Genomic DNA, 15,499 nt, shown 5'->3' with positions numbered 1-15,499 from the left:
AAGTATAGCTTCACAAGATGCTCAACATTGCTCCATAGCTGAGCTGCTGTTGCTCCTAAACTATTCCACTTTCTAATAATAGCACTAACAGTTGACTGTGGAAAATCCAGCAGAGATGAAAGTTCACCAACTGTCTTATATCATTAATAAATCAAACATGTTTTATGTCATTTTACTCCCTGACCATGTCATCATGTTTTGTAATTTTATCTCAGCACTTTAACCCAGTGTGATGATGAAATCAGAGGACAGCCCACTCCCACTCTCTCTCTCTGTTTGCCCTACATATCAGCACGATGTGGGGAATTCACAGCTCATACAGAAATTGCTGCTGTGTGTTTAAATGGTGTTTACAGAGTCTATAGAGAGGGCCATTGTCAGGTAATCTGCCTGTGTTTGACGTCAGCTCTCTGATGTCAAATATCCAAAAGACAGGTGTGTTCAGGGAAAGGTTCAGGGATTTCTAAGTTATTTCCATGTTAAACAGAGCTAATGAATATAGAAACTATCAATCAGAATTTATTAATGAAACTACTGTCTTTACTGAAGCATCTATTTTAAACAGGTTTTAGAGTATTGATTAGTTTGAGTTAGTCATTTTCACTCTTTAAAGTTTTAGTCTGGATTTAGTTGGTGAAAACTCAAAAACATTTTAGTCTATTTTTAGCTCACTAAAAGTCCATACAGATCGGTTATTTTGGTACAATTTTTGGGAGTTTTTGGGAGAGGAATGTTGTCCCATTCTTGTCTGATGTAGGATTCAAGCCGCTCGAAAGTCCTGGGTCTTTTTTGCTGGATTTTTCCTTTTCTGTGCTCCCAATGTTTTCTGTTGGTGGACGGTCTGGACTGCAGGCAGACCAGTTCAGGACCCAGACTCTCCTCCTGTGAAGCCATGTTGTTGTGATGGATGTGGTATGTGGTTTAGCATCGTCTTGCTGAAATAATCAAGGCCTTTCCTGACAGAGATGCTGTCTGGATGGGAGCATATGTTGCTCTAAAACCTTGCTACTTTTCAGCAATGATAGTTCCTTTCTAGATGTTAGAGCTGCCCACGCCATAGGCACTAATGCAACCCCATAACATCAGAGATGCAGGCTTTAGACCTGAGCCAGGAGAAAAAGCTGGATGGTGGTCATCTGTGGTTTCCAAAAATAATTCTTAATTTTGACTCATGTGACCACAGAACAGTTTTCCATGTCTCCTCAGTCTATGCTAAATAAGCTTTGATCCAGAGAAGACAGCGGTGTTTCTGGATCCTGTTCACATATGGATTGTTCTCGCCATGATCCAGCTTCATCTGTCATTTGTGGGTGGCACGGCCAACTGTGATGACAGACGTTGATTTCTGGAAGTGTTCCTGAGCCCATGCAGGGATTTCTTTACTTCTGTGAGACTCTACCTCTCTAAAATGCTCCTTTAATACTCAGTCATGTTAGTGACCTGTTGCATTTGTTGCAAAATGCTCCGCCAGCTGTTTTCCATTACTACCACTTACTTTTCTAGCCTTGTGTTGCCCGGTCCCTACTTTTTTGATGTGTTGCCACCATCAAATTCAAAATGAGCCATTATTTTTTTATAAAATGGTAAAATGTGTCAGTTTCAACATCTGATATGTTGTTTATTTAGCATAGGAGAGCACTTTCACAGAGGGCAAGAACCTCATTGATTGTTTTGAATTTATTGTAAATATTCATTAGAATATTTTGTATTTTCCCTTAAAGCTAGAGAAATCTGTGAAAACGCCATTGATGAATTTCTCACAAGAAGGAAGAAAAGCAGTTAAAAAGTGGCCTTCCAGGTTGGTGCTGCAAGCCATCCCAGAATACTCTGTGCGTAGCTCCAAAAAGGCCATTTTTATCCACTTTTCTCCCTCATTAATGAAACCAAAGTGTTCTACTTCTAACTGACAGAGTCCTCAAGTCGAGCAGAGCAGCGCTGGTTCTACTCATCATAATGTATTATTATTTAATTTGGAGCCCCCTGTTGGTGGAATTTAACATTCTGTGCATTTTAGCTCAAATGTTTATTAAAATAAAGACAAAAATAGTCTTGTTTTTGACACTTTTATGGTTTTGTGTCACACTTTTGATAAAATAACTACTAATAAATACACATAATTACTACATTTATAAAAATATCTCCTACAAAACTGTGTTGTAAGAATTAACAATAATTAATAAATCTAAAAAATTCATTATTCTAATTACTGTACAGCAGTGATTGATAAAGGAGATTGTCAGTAGGTGAAAGGGTCAGCAGGTCAGACGTCATCTTTTTCCCCAGAAGTTGTCTCGTCTCTTCTGAGCGCGCTCCAGCACAGCGGACGCCATGGAGCAGGAGGCTGCAGAGCGCCATGACATCACAGACAGCCGGTCGTCTAGGTAACAGGAGGATGTTTTGGTTCTTTATTATAACAGAAGGAAAATAATGTTATATTTGTATAGAGAGTTTTTAAATAATCACCTTCGTCTGATCCACATCCGCCTCCTGAACATGGCCGCTCTCTGAATCTCGCGCCGAGCTCACCTGAGAAAACGCAGGTCATGATTATTGATTAAGTGTGTTTTAATCAATCAAACTTTTCTAATTAAAAAAGGAAAAAATAAACACTGCTTAACTCACCGTTGTGTTGGAAGTCAGGGTGTCTCAGGGTGCCATGGATGCCGTGCAGAGGAGGTGGGATCAGAGGAGGCGGGGCTACAGGAGATGGAGACATTTGCTTTGTTTTGATTGGCTTAGAGGGAGGACTGGCAGCTGGTTTTTGCTCAGGAGAGGGGCCTGAGGATGTGTGACGAGAGGGGCTATTCTCTGACCATGCCTCCTTAGGTTTGCTTGGAACACCGATTGCTGTCTCTGCCCCTGCTGCCATGGAAACAGCTGATGCAGACCTCTAAAAAACAACAATTAAAAATGACATCAATTGTATACTTTATGATAGTAATAGTACAGCTGAGGTGTCCAGGATGAAGGGTCTACAAAGTTGAACATGATTGGTAGATTTTGCTCCTAGATAACAAATAACTTTTTTCCCACTCACTGTTATCATGCAGGCCACAGAGTTGAGCGCTGCCATATAATTGACATCAGCTGATCTCACGCAAGCCCTCATCAGCTGACGACCAGCTGATTCACTCTAAGCACGATATTGGCTAATCACACTAATGCCACCATGTTTAAACTGCTCTAGCCTGGCTACTCTTTGCTGCTCCCTCTGCAGGCTGACTTTTGCAACCCTCCTCCACCCCAGCTCCTCCTTTATGCTATATCTGACTAAATCAATGTAATTCTGTTGTCACTAATGCCTGCCATGCTCTGGGTGTTTTGCTGCTTCTCTTCCTGCCTCTGGCTTTCTTTGTAGGCACAGGTAAGGCAGGAGCAAGGCTTTCTTATTATTTAACTATTTGGGGTCACCACCACATATCATGCATTTTGGATGTTACCTGTTTGAATGGAGATGACCCATCATTGCCTTTCACTTTCCCCACCAGTATAGCGCCTCCTAGAGGAAAAACAAAGGTCAACAGTGATTGTAGCCTGACAAATAAAAGACAATTTTTTTTTACTTGTAAGCATTCATCAATACAACTAGGGCTGAATAAATTTGCAGAAGGAAAATAGCTGTGAATATATGTATATATATATTTTTTTCAATAGTGTATTTATTTTGGTTTTCAATAAAACAAGCAATAATACATAGAACAAATAATAGTAATAATAATAATAATAATAATTTAAAAAAGCTAAATTAAATAAAATAACAGTACAAATTACAACAATACAAATTACAACAGTACACAGTAGTAGCACTATTAAAACCATAGTCATCACCACTACCAGTAAATACATCCATAATGTAATAATGGCCAAAAAAATAAATAAATAAATATATATATATATAATAATATTAGCTGTGAATATTCTGACTCATAGTAATTGCAATGTGAACTGTTGTATCAGAGGAAATGATCATTTTTCTCATTGTCTTTATTTAAAGCAAAATGTACAAAAATAAGGAAGATTTTTGCAAACTTTTCTGGAAAAACTGACACCATACATCTCCTTTGCAAAATTGTATCAAACAGTTTTGACATTTGTTTGAGGTTAAAGGAATACTGCAACTGCTGCAATTGGAAAACTGGAAATTACTTCAGGAGTTTACTACTTATCTTGGGAAAAAAACAGCTGTGTTATCAAAAAAATGAGATAAATAAAGAGAATCACACCGATAAAGAGGTCACATAATGTGCAAAATACATTTTTTCAGTCTTTTCTAACACAAATATGTATCCCTGGCCTGTCCACAATCCCCCAAGAATCAGAAAAATCTCCCCTCCCTCTCTTTCTCCACCTTTCAGAAAATGTGTGCTGAAACAAGCAGTTTTCCCCTCATGATGTCATGTGAGGAGTTGGCCCCGCCCCCAGATTCGGTTGGCCCGCTTGGTAGAACGTTCTGCTCTCCTCTCCTCTAAGCTGGCAGCAGAGAGGAGGATCAGGAGAGGAGGGCGGAACTTTCTTTCAGGAGAGCCACATCCATTCCCTTAGAAGGGCGGAGTCAGGGGGTGGAGTCAAAGAGCTTATTATCATTTAAAGAAACGTATCATTCTGAGCAGAGCTGAAATGGGGGGGGGGGGGGGGTTTAGACATGCGAAAATCAATACTGGAGTGTTTTTTTCAGCAACAAACTTCACAGGCATGTTTTGGGGACCTTTGAGACCAATATAAATTTGTCTTAAAGGGATAAAATATGTCCCCTTTAAAGACATACAATTCTGAAATTAACTTGTCATCATGAGAAAACTTCTGTATATCCACTTTTTGCCACTTTTTTTTTACTCCTGGCACCCTTTGCAACTCACTGGAAAGCGTGCCGCAACCGACTTTTGGGTCCCCACCAATTGAGAACCACTGACATAATCTACATGTGCTATCATGAGTCTACATCACTGATCATCAACTGGTGGCCCAGGGGCCACATCAGGCCCCCCAAAGCTTCTTGTCTGGCCCCCAAAGATCATGAAATTCAGAAAAGGAGGAAAAGAAGATTTTAAGAGTATCCTTTTGCTTTAAATGTCTACAGCTGTTAAATCCATCCCAATTAACATTAAAATAGTTTTAGAATGACTAACCATTTGAGCTGTTTTTACAGAAATTTACTGTCAAAGTTAGTTGATATTTAAAAAATGGTTAATGTTGGCAGAAGTGTTAAAAAATTGGCTGAAAAAAGTTGTGAGAAGAGGTTGAAATGTGTCAAAAATGGTAAAGGAAGAAAAAAGGGGCAAAAGGTATCAAAAATTGGTTACAAATGGCAAAAAATAGTGCAAGAAAGTAAAGAAAAGGGGTTAAAAAGTGGCAAAAATTGATAATAGAGTGGCATAAAGGGGATAAAACATACAGAAAAAGTGGTTTTAAGGGGGTTAAAATCTTTTTTAAAAATTGGCTTAATGAGGCAAAAAGGGGAAAAAAGTATCAACAATGCGTTTATAAGAGGGAAAAATGGTTTTAAAGTGCAAAAATTTTTGAAAAAATTTAATAAAAGGGGTTAAAAAGTGGCAAAAATAGAAGTGGCAAAAATGGATAAAAGAGTGGCACGAAGGGGATAAAACATGCAGCAAAGTGGTTTAAAAGGGGTTAAAATCATGCAAAAATTGGGTTAAAGAAGCAAGAAGTTTTAAAAAAGGGGTTAATAGTGTCAAAATGGGTTAATATTGGTGTTAAATGACAATTAGGGAGGGCCCATTCTCTTGGATTTTCAGGGGTCCTGCCAATCCTGTTGTCAGGCCTGTCTCCTTGTTGCCTGCTGCATTATAGATAACAGGGATAGGTCTCACTGGTAATGACTAAACATTTCCTGTAGTTTAAAGGAAAATACAAATACTACTGCAATAATATTTAAATCAGACCAAAGTGTTAATTTAATTTTTGTGTATTTGAAAATCCAGCCCCCAGAGTTTCTGCTGAGACTAAATCTGGCCCTTGTGCAAATATACTTGATGACCCCTGGTCTACATCCTTAGTTATCAAGGAAAAAGCAGAGAACAACAATAGTTTAGGAGTGATAATGCTAAAACAATACAAATATCAAATAGTATGAGAAATACAAAAGCGGAAGTTTTCACAGTACTGCTTTCGAAATAACTTCATAATTTCCGAAAAAAAAAAAAATCTGTTTTGAAAATAAAGTTATGTTTGCAAAGTGCAATAGTGAAACTATTGTAGAATTGTAGTCATAGTGGCACTTCATACAATAATGACAGCCAATGCACAGCCTGGATTGCATTTCTGATAGATAGATTGTTGACACAATTCCTAACTATAAAACACAGATGAAGATAATATTAATGCAGAACTCCACTTTTTAAAACAAGATGTAAAATATAAAGCAAATGTTCCTGTCTGACACTCCTGATGCCTTGTCATCTCCCTCTTTCCTCGTTCCTCACCCATCTCAACAAAATAGGAACAGAGCGACAGGTGGAAAACATCGAGCTGCATTGCATGCTGTCAGTATACTGCAAAAGGAATCAGTGCAATCAGCCTGATTTGGCCACTGATGCTCACTGAAGTGCAGTTACTTTGTGTGTGAATGCCTCAAACAGATCCTCCATCCCTGATGATGCATCATCTGAACGACCCCTGTGTTTGTGTACCTGTGGCTGGTGTGGTGAGATCGTGGTGAGTTCTCTGAACCGGCAGCAGCTTCAGCCTGGGAGTCGGTAAACGGCCTTCCTCCCTAAACACAAGCACAGCGTTCGTTCCTGAGAAAGCCGTGTGGTTACAGAAAAGCTTTGATCACAGTTTCAGTTTTTGCAATGAGGAAAAACATCAAATAAAAGATTTCAGTGTGCTTCTTACTACAAGTTTGTCACTATACCAGAAATTACTCTCATAAATGGATCTAGTTCACATCAAACACAGCTGTTTACAGTGGAAACTCTGATAGTGTGCCTTGCAGTGCTGGACAGGACAGTCACTTAAATCACTTAAACCTTTTTGCTAGAATATCATGCAAAGCTTGGTCTGTTTATCTGATATTTTAGGGTCATCATCGCCTTTAGGTAGCACTGAATATTCTCATATTAATATGGTCGAATCATCAGTTAAATCTAGTTATGTTTGGATCAAACACATACTCATCTGTGTTGTCTTCTTCCTCTTCTTCTCCCCAGGCTGTGCGTCTTCCAGCCGCAGGACTCTGAGGTGTTTGTGTTTTTATTTGTGTGTTTTTATTCAGATTTTCTCCTGAACCCACAACAGAGGATCTCTTACTGGAGCTGCTGGAACGACTGAAACCACAAAAACAGACACTCAGGATTAATCTTTAAATGATGTTTGTATTCAAGCGTCTTGGTTCTCACCTGGGCAGGTCTAGAGCCTCCACATGAGACGAGCTGCAGCTGTCAGGATCGGGACGGGGTTCGGATGCCGGGCGGGGGCTGGGCGGGACGGTAGCTGAGTCCGAGGTGGTGTCAGTCGGCTCCCACAGAGCGTTGTGTTCAGACAGGAGCTGGCTCAGGTGATCTCTGGAGAAATTCGCTCCCCACGCTCGCTGACGGTAAGATAAAGCCTTCTGCCTCAGCTCGGTCACCTAAAAAGGACATGGAGAGAGATTACTTTAGACCAGCTGTTCCCAAAAGTCTCTTGGAGCCACCAAAACCCTCAGACGACTCTATCATGAGGCTCAAAGTAGTTACTCCATTTTTTAACTTCATGCTTGAGGTCTGATATTAATGTTGTGTGCCAGGGGTGAAATAGGGCCCAGCAGATGTGTGGCTTTCATTTGGTCTGCGAAGTGTTTCGACGACAGTATATTTTAGAAATAGTTCCATGAGGTTTGCATTTATGAAAGAAGTTAAGCACAACTGGAATAAAACACAAGCACAAGTGAAAACATTGCACTATTAGTTTGGTCTAAATGGTACCAAGCAAAGAGCCGTTCAGGAGCCAAAATGTTCTGTTTAAGTTATGACTGATGAACATAAAAGAAAGTGCATTTATCTGGTATGATTTCCTATTTAAAAAAAAACAGGATACTCATATCCTGGATGGAAAATATACTGCAGTATCTGTTTTTCTAACATCCTCCATCCCTAATCTGTAATTGACTCCAATTGTCACAAAGAATGTTCAGTGCAATCAGAAACTGTTGCCAACAAACGCAGCCGTCTCCAAACATGTCTTGGCTTCTTTCTGCTGAGCATTTTCGGATTTATTTCTGCTTTAACCACTTTGACACAGTTAGCAAAGTTTCCCCTTCACTCTCTCTGCTCTCGCCCACGCTTTCGCTGTTTGACAGTACAGTGACAACATCAACCTGTATGGTCAATAAATAACACAGTTTAAGCCCACCTGTCTATTCTATGATCTACATTTCTTTAACAAACAGGGGTCGTGGGTACTTCTAGGGGTGTGGACTCAAACTGGGAATCAACCAGGTAAGAGAAAGTCAGCAGAAATATAAAAGGACACAGGACGCCATCATTTGGAGTCTAGGATGAGTCACATTAAAATGCATGGCAGCAAATGCATCTCATCTCATCCCATAGCATTGCATTGTATTGCAGTGATGTGCATCGACTAAGATCAAACTTTTTGCATCTTCTTCTGCAACCTGTGGCCTCATTTTGGATCTTTGAAGTTAAAAATAGAAATCAAAGCTGACAGCAGTGACTTTGGGTTTGACAGAAAATATGATATATATTTGAGTCATTTGTCAATTAGTCTGCCAGGTGAGCCCAATAAGAGGAAAAGTACTTAAGAAGGACATTCCACATTATTAAGCAGGCCACAGGTTTCAGCAATATTGAAAGAAAAAGGATCTCTGCTGCTGAAAAGCAAAAATAGAGCAATGCCTTGGACAAGGTATGAAAACATTAGATATTTCAGGAAAACCTAAGCGTGATCATCGTACTGTGAAGAAATTTGTGGCTGATTCAGAGCACAGACGGGTTCATGCAGATAAAGGCATAATGAGGAAGCTTTCTGACAGACAAATTCATCAGATTAAGAGAGCAGATGCTGAAATGTCATTACAAAGCAGCAAACAGGTATTTGAAGCTGCTGGTGCCTCTGGAGTCTCACCAACCTCAAGGTGTAGGATCCCCCAGAGGCTTGCAGTCATGTATAAACCTACTATTCAGGCACCCCTAACCAATGCTCACAAGCAGAAATGGTTGCAGTGGGCCCAGAAATACATGAAGACTCATTTTCAAACAGTCAACTCATTTTACTGATGAGTGCTGTGAAACCCTGGATGGTCCAGATGGAGGAGTAGTGGATGGTTGGTGGATGGCCACCATGTCCCAACAAGGCTGTGATGTCAGCAAGGAGGGGGCGGAGTCACGTTTTGAGCTGGAATCATGGGGAGAGAGCTGGTAGGCCCCTTTAGTTTCTGACTGACCACTTTCTTCCATGGAACAAAAAGAAGAACTGTGCCTTAAGTAGCAAAATCATCTTCATGCATGACAATGCACCATCTCATGCTGCAAAGAATCCCTCTGTCTCATCGGCTGCTATGGGCATAAAAGGAGAGAAACTAAAAAAAAAGGAGTGTGGCCCCCATCCTCCCCTGACCTCAACCCTGTTGAGAACCTTTGGAGCATCCTCAAGCTAAAGACCTATGAGGGTGGGAGGCTGTTCACATCAAACAGCAGCTCTGGGAGGATATTCTGACATCCTGCAAAGGAATTCAAGCAGAAACTCTCCAAAAACTCACAAGTTCAATGGATACAAGAATAGTGAAGGTGATATCAAAGCAGGGCTCCTATGTTAACATGGAACTTGGCCTGTTAAGATGTTTTTGATTAGAATAACTTTTATTTTAGTAAATATGACCTCCTAATGCTGCAAATTTAACAAATGTCCATTTCAGTTCTTTACAACCTATAAAATGTTTTGAAACTGTTGTGCAATATAATCTGGAACAGTGCATTTTGAGTTTTTTAACTTAAAAAAAAAGTTATCATTGGGAGGTTTGGGCAATAAAACTTGAATTATGCTCTGTTGATGACTAGAAAATTATACTGACTCATTTGCAATGACTTTTGAGGAAAATCAGAGAAAAATATCATTTTTATAACAATTTGGAACACAGTGTAGACTGCAGTTGCTGTAAAGAAGAGACATCAGAAGAGAAAGAAAGTATGGCTGCTGAATCAGCAGAGGACATTGGGATTTGTGCACTGATTTTGCCACTGACAAGAAAATGTACATCGGATGTTGGACAGTAGATTTGACTAGTATTCATCAGGTGCAGCCATTTATCTCAAAGCAGAGTACACGCAGAATGCCGGTAGACATTAGTGGACTAACAGTCACCAATGCTAACCAGTGGAAAGCTGCAGTCTTCATAGTTTTAACACATAGTTATGTTTTTGAGAAAGGTCCTCCCAGCTGCATGCAAAGCTGCATAGTGTTCATGTCTACATGGGTCTAGAGTGGAGCTACGGTGCAAAAACATAAATGAGGCTTTAAGCAGAGCTCCAACACCTCCTGAAATATAGTAGCTTTGCTACATTTGATACTACGGATCATTAACTCAGAAATATGTTATCATAAAGGACTGAAGAAACAGTAGATTTGATGATCTGATTGCACATCAATTGTTCCAGAAATGTCTGCACATTGCAAAAAGTCAAAACAACCAAATGCGGAAATGCTGAGTGAGGAGTTTGTGACAAATGTGGGGGAAATGATATCAACCGTTCCTCAGAAGTAGATCAAATTTATGATCAGACAATTCAAGTGAACTTGTGTCGACTCAGCTGTGAAGTTTTTCTTTTGTTGTAAATTCTGGTAAAGCCTGCAGTAACCTGCCTCTGACCCCGGGTCAAACCCTGGATAACCCCCTGCCCTGTTTTTCAGAGCTAACCTGTTCCTGTCTGTAAACCTCAGCGCTGCAGCTCCACCCTCTGACTGTCAGTGTGCTCACTGATGTTTCCTCTGACGTCAGCTGACAGCCCCTCCGACCCCCCCAACCCCATCACCAAGTGCAACTCTCTGCAGACCCACCGCAGCAATGGAAAATTAACCAGAGACTAACACAGCGCCCACTGACCCTGTTAATTCATTTAAAAGTGGAAAAAATAAACTGCAGAAATGTTCTGTTTTTCTTTAACAGCCTCATAAGTAGAAACTCTAATAATGAAGGAATGCCAGCAAAGTTTCAAAAACAAAAACATCAGAAACGGCACACTTGAAGACATTTTAGTTCAATCTAAAGCAGGAAGGGTTTAGTGTTTTGTCCTGCAAAAAACTTGTGTATTTTACTAAACTATGGTCAAAAATATCTCATTACACTTAATCTGAGCCACACTTATCTAAACTAGTACCAGATATAAAAGCAAAATGAGCTCTACGCTGTAATATGCTAAAACAATTCTGCTGAGCAAAATCTTCTCAAAGTTCTCAGGTTAACACTAAAGGTGACCCGACTGATAAGAAAATGATTATCAGCTGACTTTTCATTAGAAATGCAGAATTCTTGTTTTTTTCTTACAGAGACACATCGATCCATTTTTGTCAGTTATGATCCATTTCTGAAAGGATTCTTACTCCACTCCCTTTTGAAACCATAAATATTATTCTCATCGTTTCTGGGGTATTGTGTAAATAAAGTGGGTAAATTTAGATTGTAAAACTTACTTTATAAAAATGAGTAATATTTACTCTTTATTTGAACACATGAGGTAACTATTGTACTCAGTTTTGTGATATTGTAATTTACTCAAATAAATTGGGTTAGTTAAACTTAAACTTCTAGGTAGATACTGCAACTTATTACTTTATAATAATGAGTAAAATTCACTCTAAGGAATATTTCGTGTATATTTTTGATTCATTGGCTCTGTTATATTTGTCCTCTTTCTTTCACTCGATGAACTCCAGCTGCGGTGTTAGAAGCCTGAGTGGATCAACATAAGGAAGACACAGACAGATGACCTTTGACCTTAGGGCTCCTAATCTGAATCTAGCACACCTGTCAAGGTCACAGCCACTTCTAAAGGCAGAGTCACCAACTGAGTGGTTCCACTCATGGTGCTAAAGTGTCCAGGGACACTAACATCAGAATCACACTGTAAAACCAAAACATGTTGAAAATACTTAAAATTTTTAAGTAGTAGAAATTTATTTTTTCAATAATAATAAATCATACATCCATGTTAAACTGCATTGTGGATATACAGTGCTTAACAAATTTATTAGACCACCCTAACCCTAACCAAAGTAAGGTTTGGCTGCCCTAAATTTACAGCATTGGTAATTACCAAAATCATTTTTATGTTTCTGCAATGGTTAATACACCAATATGTAGAAGCTCTTTAACCCAAATGATATTTTTAATGCTAAAATATAATTATTATTGTTATCCATGAATTTTAAAATTTACTGATTTACAAAAAAACTGAAAAAATAGTAAAGCACATTAATATTTCTTGATTAATATGTCAAATTATAGTTATTTACTTGCATTCCTGAACAGAAAAATGAGTTTTAGTGGTTGAATGTTATGCTTGATTAATTTCTGACTTCTCAGAGAAGCCCAGTGAGCCGACTCAAATTTGGGTGAATTCAGTTTGAAATTCCTCATTCCTGTTCAAAATGGTAAAACATGGAGAGCTCACTGAAAATGAAAGAGTCCGCATTAAAGCACTTCATGATGCTGGATGGTCTCTGAGACAAATATGACAGGTGGTCTAATACATTGGTTAATCACTGTACATCTTAATTATGTTAACCGCTGTCAGCACAGATCATCAGCTGATGGAATACATGTACAGAGACGTTTTGAGTCATAACAGTACATTAATATGGGAATATATCTAGCCTAGAACAGTTTATATGACAAAATATGAAAGTTCAGAGCTGTACTGTTTGAATTCTCCACTTTAAAAATAAAGTAAAAGTTCAGCTGGTGTAAAAATCAAATGAGATTATGTCAGAAATCCTGGGTGCGCTGATCCTGTTTTGAAATAGGATGCAGTCCGAAGTTTTACGAGCATGTTCAACAACCACAGAGCGATGTTTTCACAGGTTACCTAAAGTAAGTAGATTAATAACTAGTTACAGTACATAGACTGAACTGTTCTAAGGCTTTGTATTCACAAAACTTCCGCTTTAATTTAGTTTCACATCCATCGCAGACAGACCAGGCTGATGTGAGCCTTCGGGCTCCAGACAACATCAGGAAACTTGATTTGTGGCCAGATATAAATATCCTCGGACTAGGAAACAGTTTGGATCTCTGCCCAAATATCCCTGATTAATGCAGACAGTCAGTTTTTCTCCCGTTTTCGCTGCTCCTCACAGGGCAGACTTCTGTATTTCGCCACCCGAAGCCGAGCAGCTGTGTCAGGCGCTGATGTGACGTCAGTGCAACCTGAGATCGTTGTGTGTAGCGCCACCTTTTTGGGATGGATAGGTAAGATTGGTACCCCTACGGAAGGGTGCTGAAAATTGGGACGGTACGGGGTGGGTTTTTGGAACCCTTTCAAACTTTTGCTCCATGGAAACATAAAAAAATGCGTGCCGTTCCGCAATGAACTGAGCCGGACAGCTTGGTGGAAACGACCTGTTGTAGTAGCTCCCCACAGATAGGATGTATCTGACTGAGTCAGTAACTTCACTCATAGTGCAAGAGTCTAATGCCCAAAGGCATTCTGGGAAAAAAATCTGAGCAAGCAGAGCCTGGTCAAGATGCAATGAGCAAGTTAGGATTCATGTGCTCGTGGCAGTGCAAAATGTTTTTGTGTAGAGTTCATTAAAATTATTTCTGATGCAGGGAACAGGTGGCCTAGTGGTTTAAGGCCCGCCCCATGTCAGCCCGGGTTCGAATCTGGCTTGTGGCACTTTTCCCGCATGCTACTTATTTACTATAATGACTAAAATACAAGTGATGATGGGTGCCCAACTTAAAACATAAACCTAGTAACGTAAGCTGGTTTTATTAAGTTTTGTTTTGCAGTTTTTACTGGCAAAAATAAGTAATGCAGGTGAAGTATATAGTTTAATGACATGAGTATTATTTACTACTCACAAAAATCCTTTTTTCAGTGTAAACTTTGACCAGGATTTCATACTGAAAGACCAGAAAATACTTTAAAATGCATTTAACTTAATATTAAACTACAATAGTAGATACTAAGACCAGAAACTCTGACAATTCTGCTACATATAGTGGCTTTTTGCACCACACAGAAACTGTATTAAATCAGGGTATCACAAATTTAAAATCATTTAAATACATATCCAGGTACTACCACACATATCTCCCGCTAACACAAGCCTGGGATGACATGCTGAACTTACGTCTGAGTGTAAGACCACAGAAAACGATCTTCAAAGTCTCTGTGTGCTCTCTACGATGTGACAGCAGTTTTGAGTTTCACTCCTCTTTGGCTGCGGTGTGCTTAGCTGCTTCTGAAAACACACCGCCTGAGTGAGGCGTTCATTGTTAAAACACTTGTTTGGCTCTGGAAGTAAAACTCAGTCATTTTCCCCATAGCAGATTTTTTCAGACATGTTTTCAGAAATATCCACGTCAGACTTACTACAAGTCCATCCGAGTAGAAACGACAGTATGTGCTCTTGTAGAGAAACGCTTGTAAGGTATAAACCTCCCAAAGAATCCTGGGTAAAATAAGTCAAAAACACCTACCCAGGTATACCTAAATCAATCTGAATGCTGTGTTTGAAGCATTCTCTGTCTTTAGAAAGGTAACACTCTGAAGTTTCTTTTCCAGCTGTCAGACTCATCGTAGCTGCTGCTGGTGTCGAGTCTGAATGTTTACAGTGAAACAGAGGCCTGGAGACGACTGGAGCTGAGGGATTAGCTGGAAAACTCAAGCATGAAGCCTCAGCTAATTCAGGTTCAAAGATGTGAACAATAGTGCAGAAAATGAGGATTTCGCACCAAGGTTGGCAGACATTTTTCTACTTATAATAACAGATAAAGGACATGAGTAGAGCAAATCTAGTGGACTATTGAGAAAAACAACAGTACATTTGAAATTATACAGCAGCAGTGCATGGATCTTTCTGGATGCAATCCTCTTTCTGGATTAAATATGTGACTGGACTGGGATTGTAGGGACTTTACAGCCTAACAGATGCTTTAACTGTGTCTGGTGTGGTGGTTTTATCCTGGAATGGTTTCAGGGGTGTCAAACTCAAGACCCAGGGGCCAAATCAGACCCTTGGTACAGTTACAACCGGCCCGCAAGGTCATATCATATTCTTATTATAAGTGGCCCTAAAATATGGGGTCTGCAGATTTCCTGCAGTATAAAAATGTTAACTTAACCTTGATAATATGAAATATGTTTAAGTCATAAAAACGTGATAAATAGAGTTGCACAATTATGACTTCAATCTATTGTTTGGACTTTTATTTCATATTTTGACAATTTCTAATTTATTATTTTCACTTTTTGTCTCATATTTTGACCTTTTAGGTGCATCATTTTCCATCTTAAGCCATATTTTGCCTTAAAAACATGATTGT

The 15,499-nt window shown here is 39.3% G+C and overlaps 1 protein-coding gene across 2 annotated transcripts in view; it reads right to left on the bottom strand.

The window, feature by feature from the left end:
• Positions 1 to 2,047: 2,047 nt before the first annotated feature.
• The window catches only part of mdm1 (Mdm1 nuclear protein), a 29,307-nt gene continuing 15,855 nt past the window's right edge, over positions 2,048 to 15,499 (bottom strand). For both annotated transcript variants that reach the window (XM_041780962.1, XM_041780963.1), the window contains exons 10-16: positions 7,356 to 7,585; positions 7,131 to 7,283; positions 6,648 to 6,730; positions 3,441 to 3,499; positions 2,623 to 2,890; positions 2,464 to 2,526; positions 2,048 to 2,377 (exon numbers count right to left, since the gene is read on the bottom strand). In XM_041780962.1, the coding sequence (XP_041636896.1) occupies positions 2,268 to 2,377; positions 2,464 to 2,526; positions 2,623 to 2,890; positions 3,441 to 3,499; positions 6,648 to 6,730; positions 7,131 to 7,283; positions 7,356 to 7,585 (966 nt within the window). In that variant the 3' untranslated portion in view covers positions 2,048 to 2,267. The remainder of the gene's footprint in view (positions 2,378 to 2,463; positions 2,527 to 2,622; positions 2,891 to 3,440; positions 3,500 to 6,647; positions 6,731 to 7,130; positions 7,284 to 7,355; positions 7,586 to 15,499) is intronic.

Source organism: Cheilinus undulatus, linkage group 23, assembly GCF_018320785.1.
Source record: "Cheilinus undulatus linkage group 23, ASM1832078v1, whole genome shotgun sequence".
In the NCBI taxonomy this organism is placed as follows: Eukaryota; Metazoa; Chordata; class Actinopteri; order Labriformes; family Labridae; genus Cheilinus; species Cheilinus undulatus.
The sequence above is the reverse complement of the archived record's forward strand: the minus strand, read 5'-3'. Positions and strand labels throughout refer to the sequence as shown.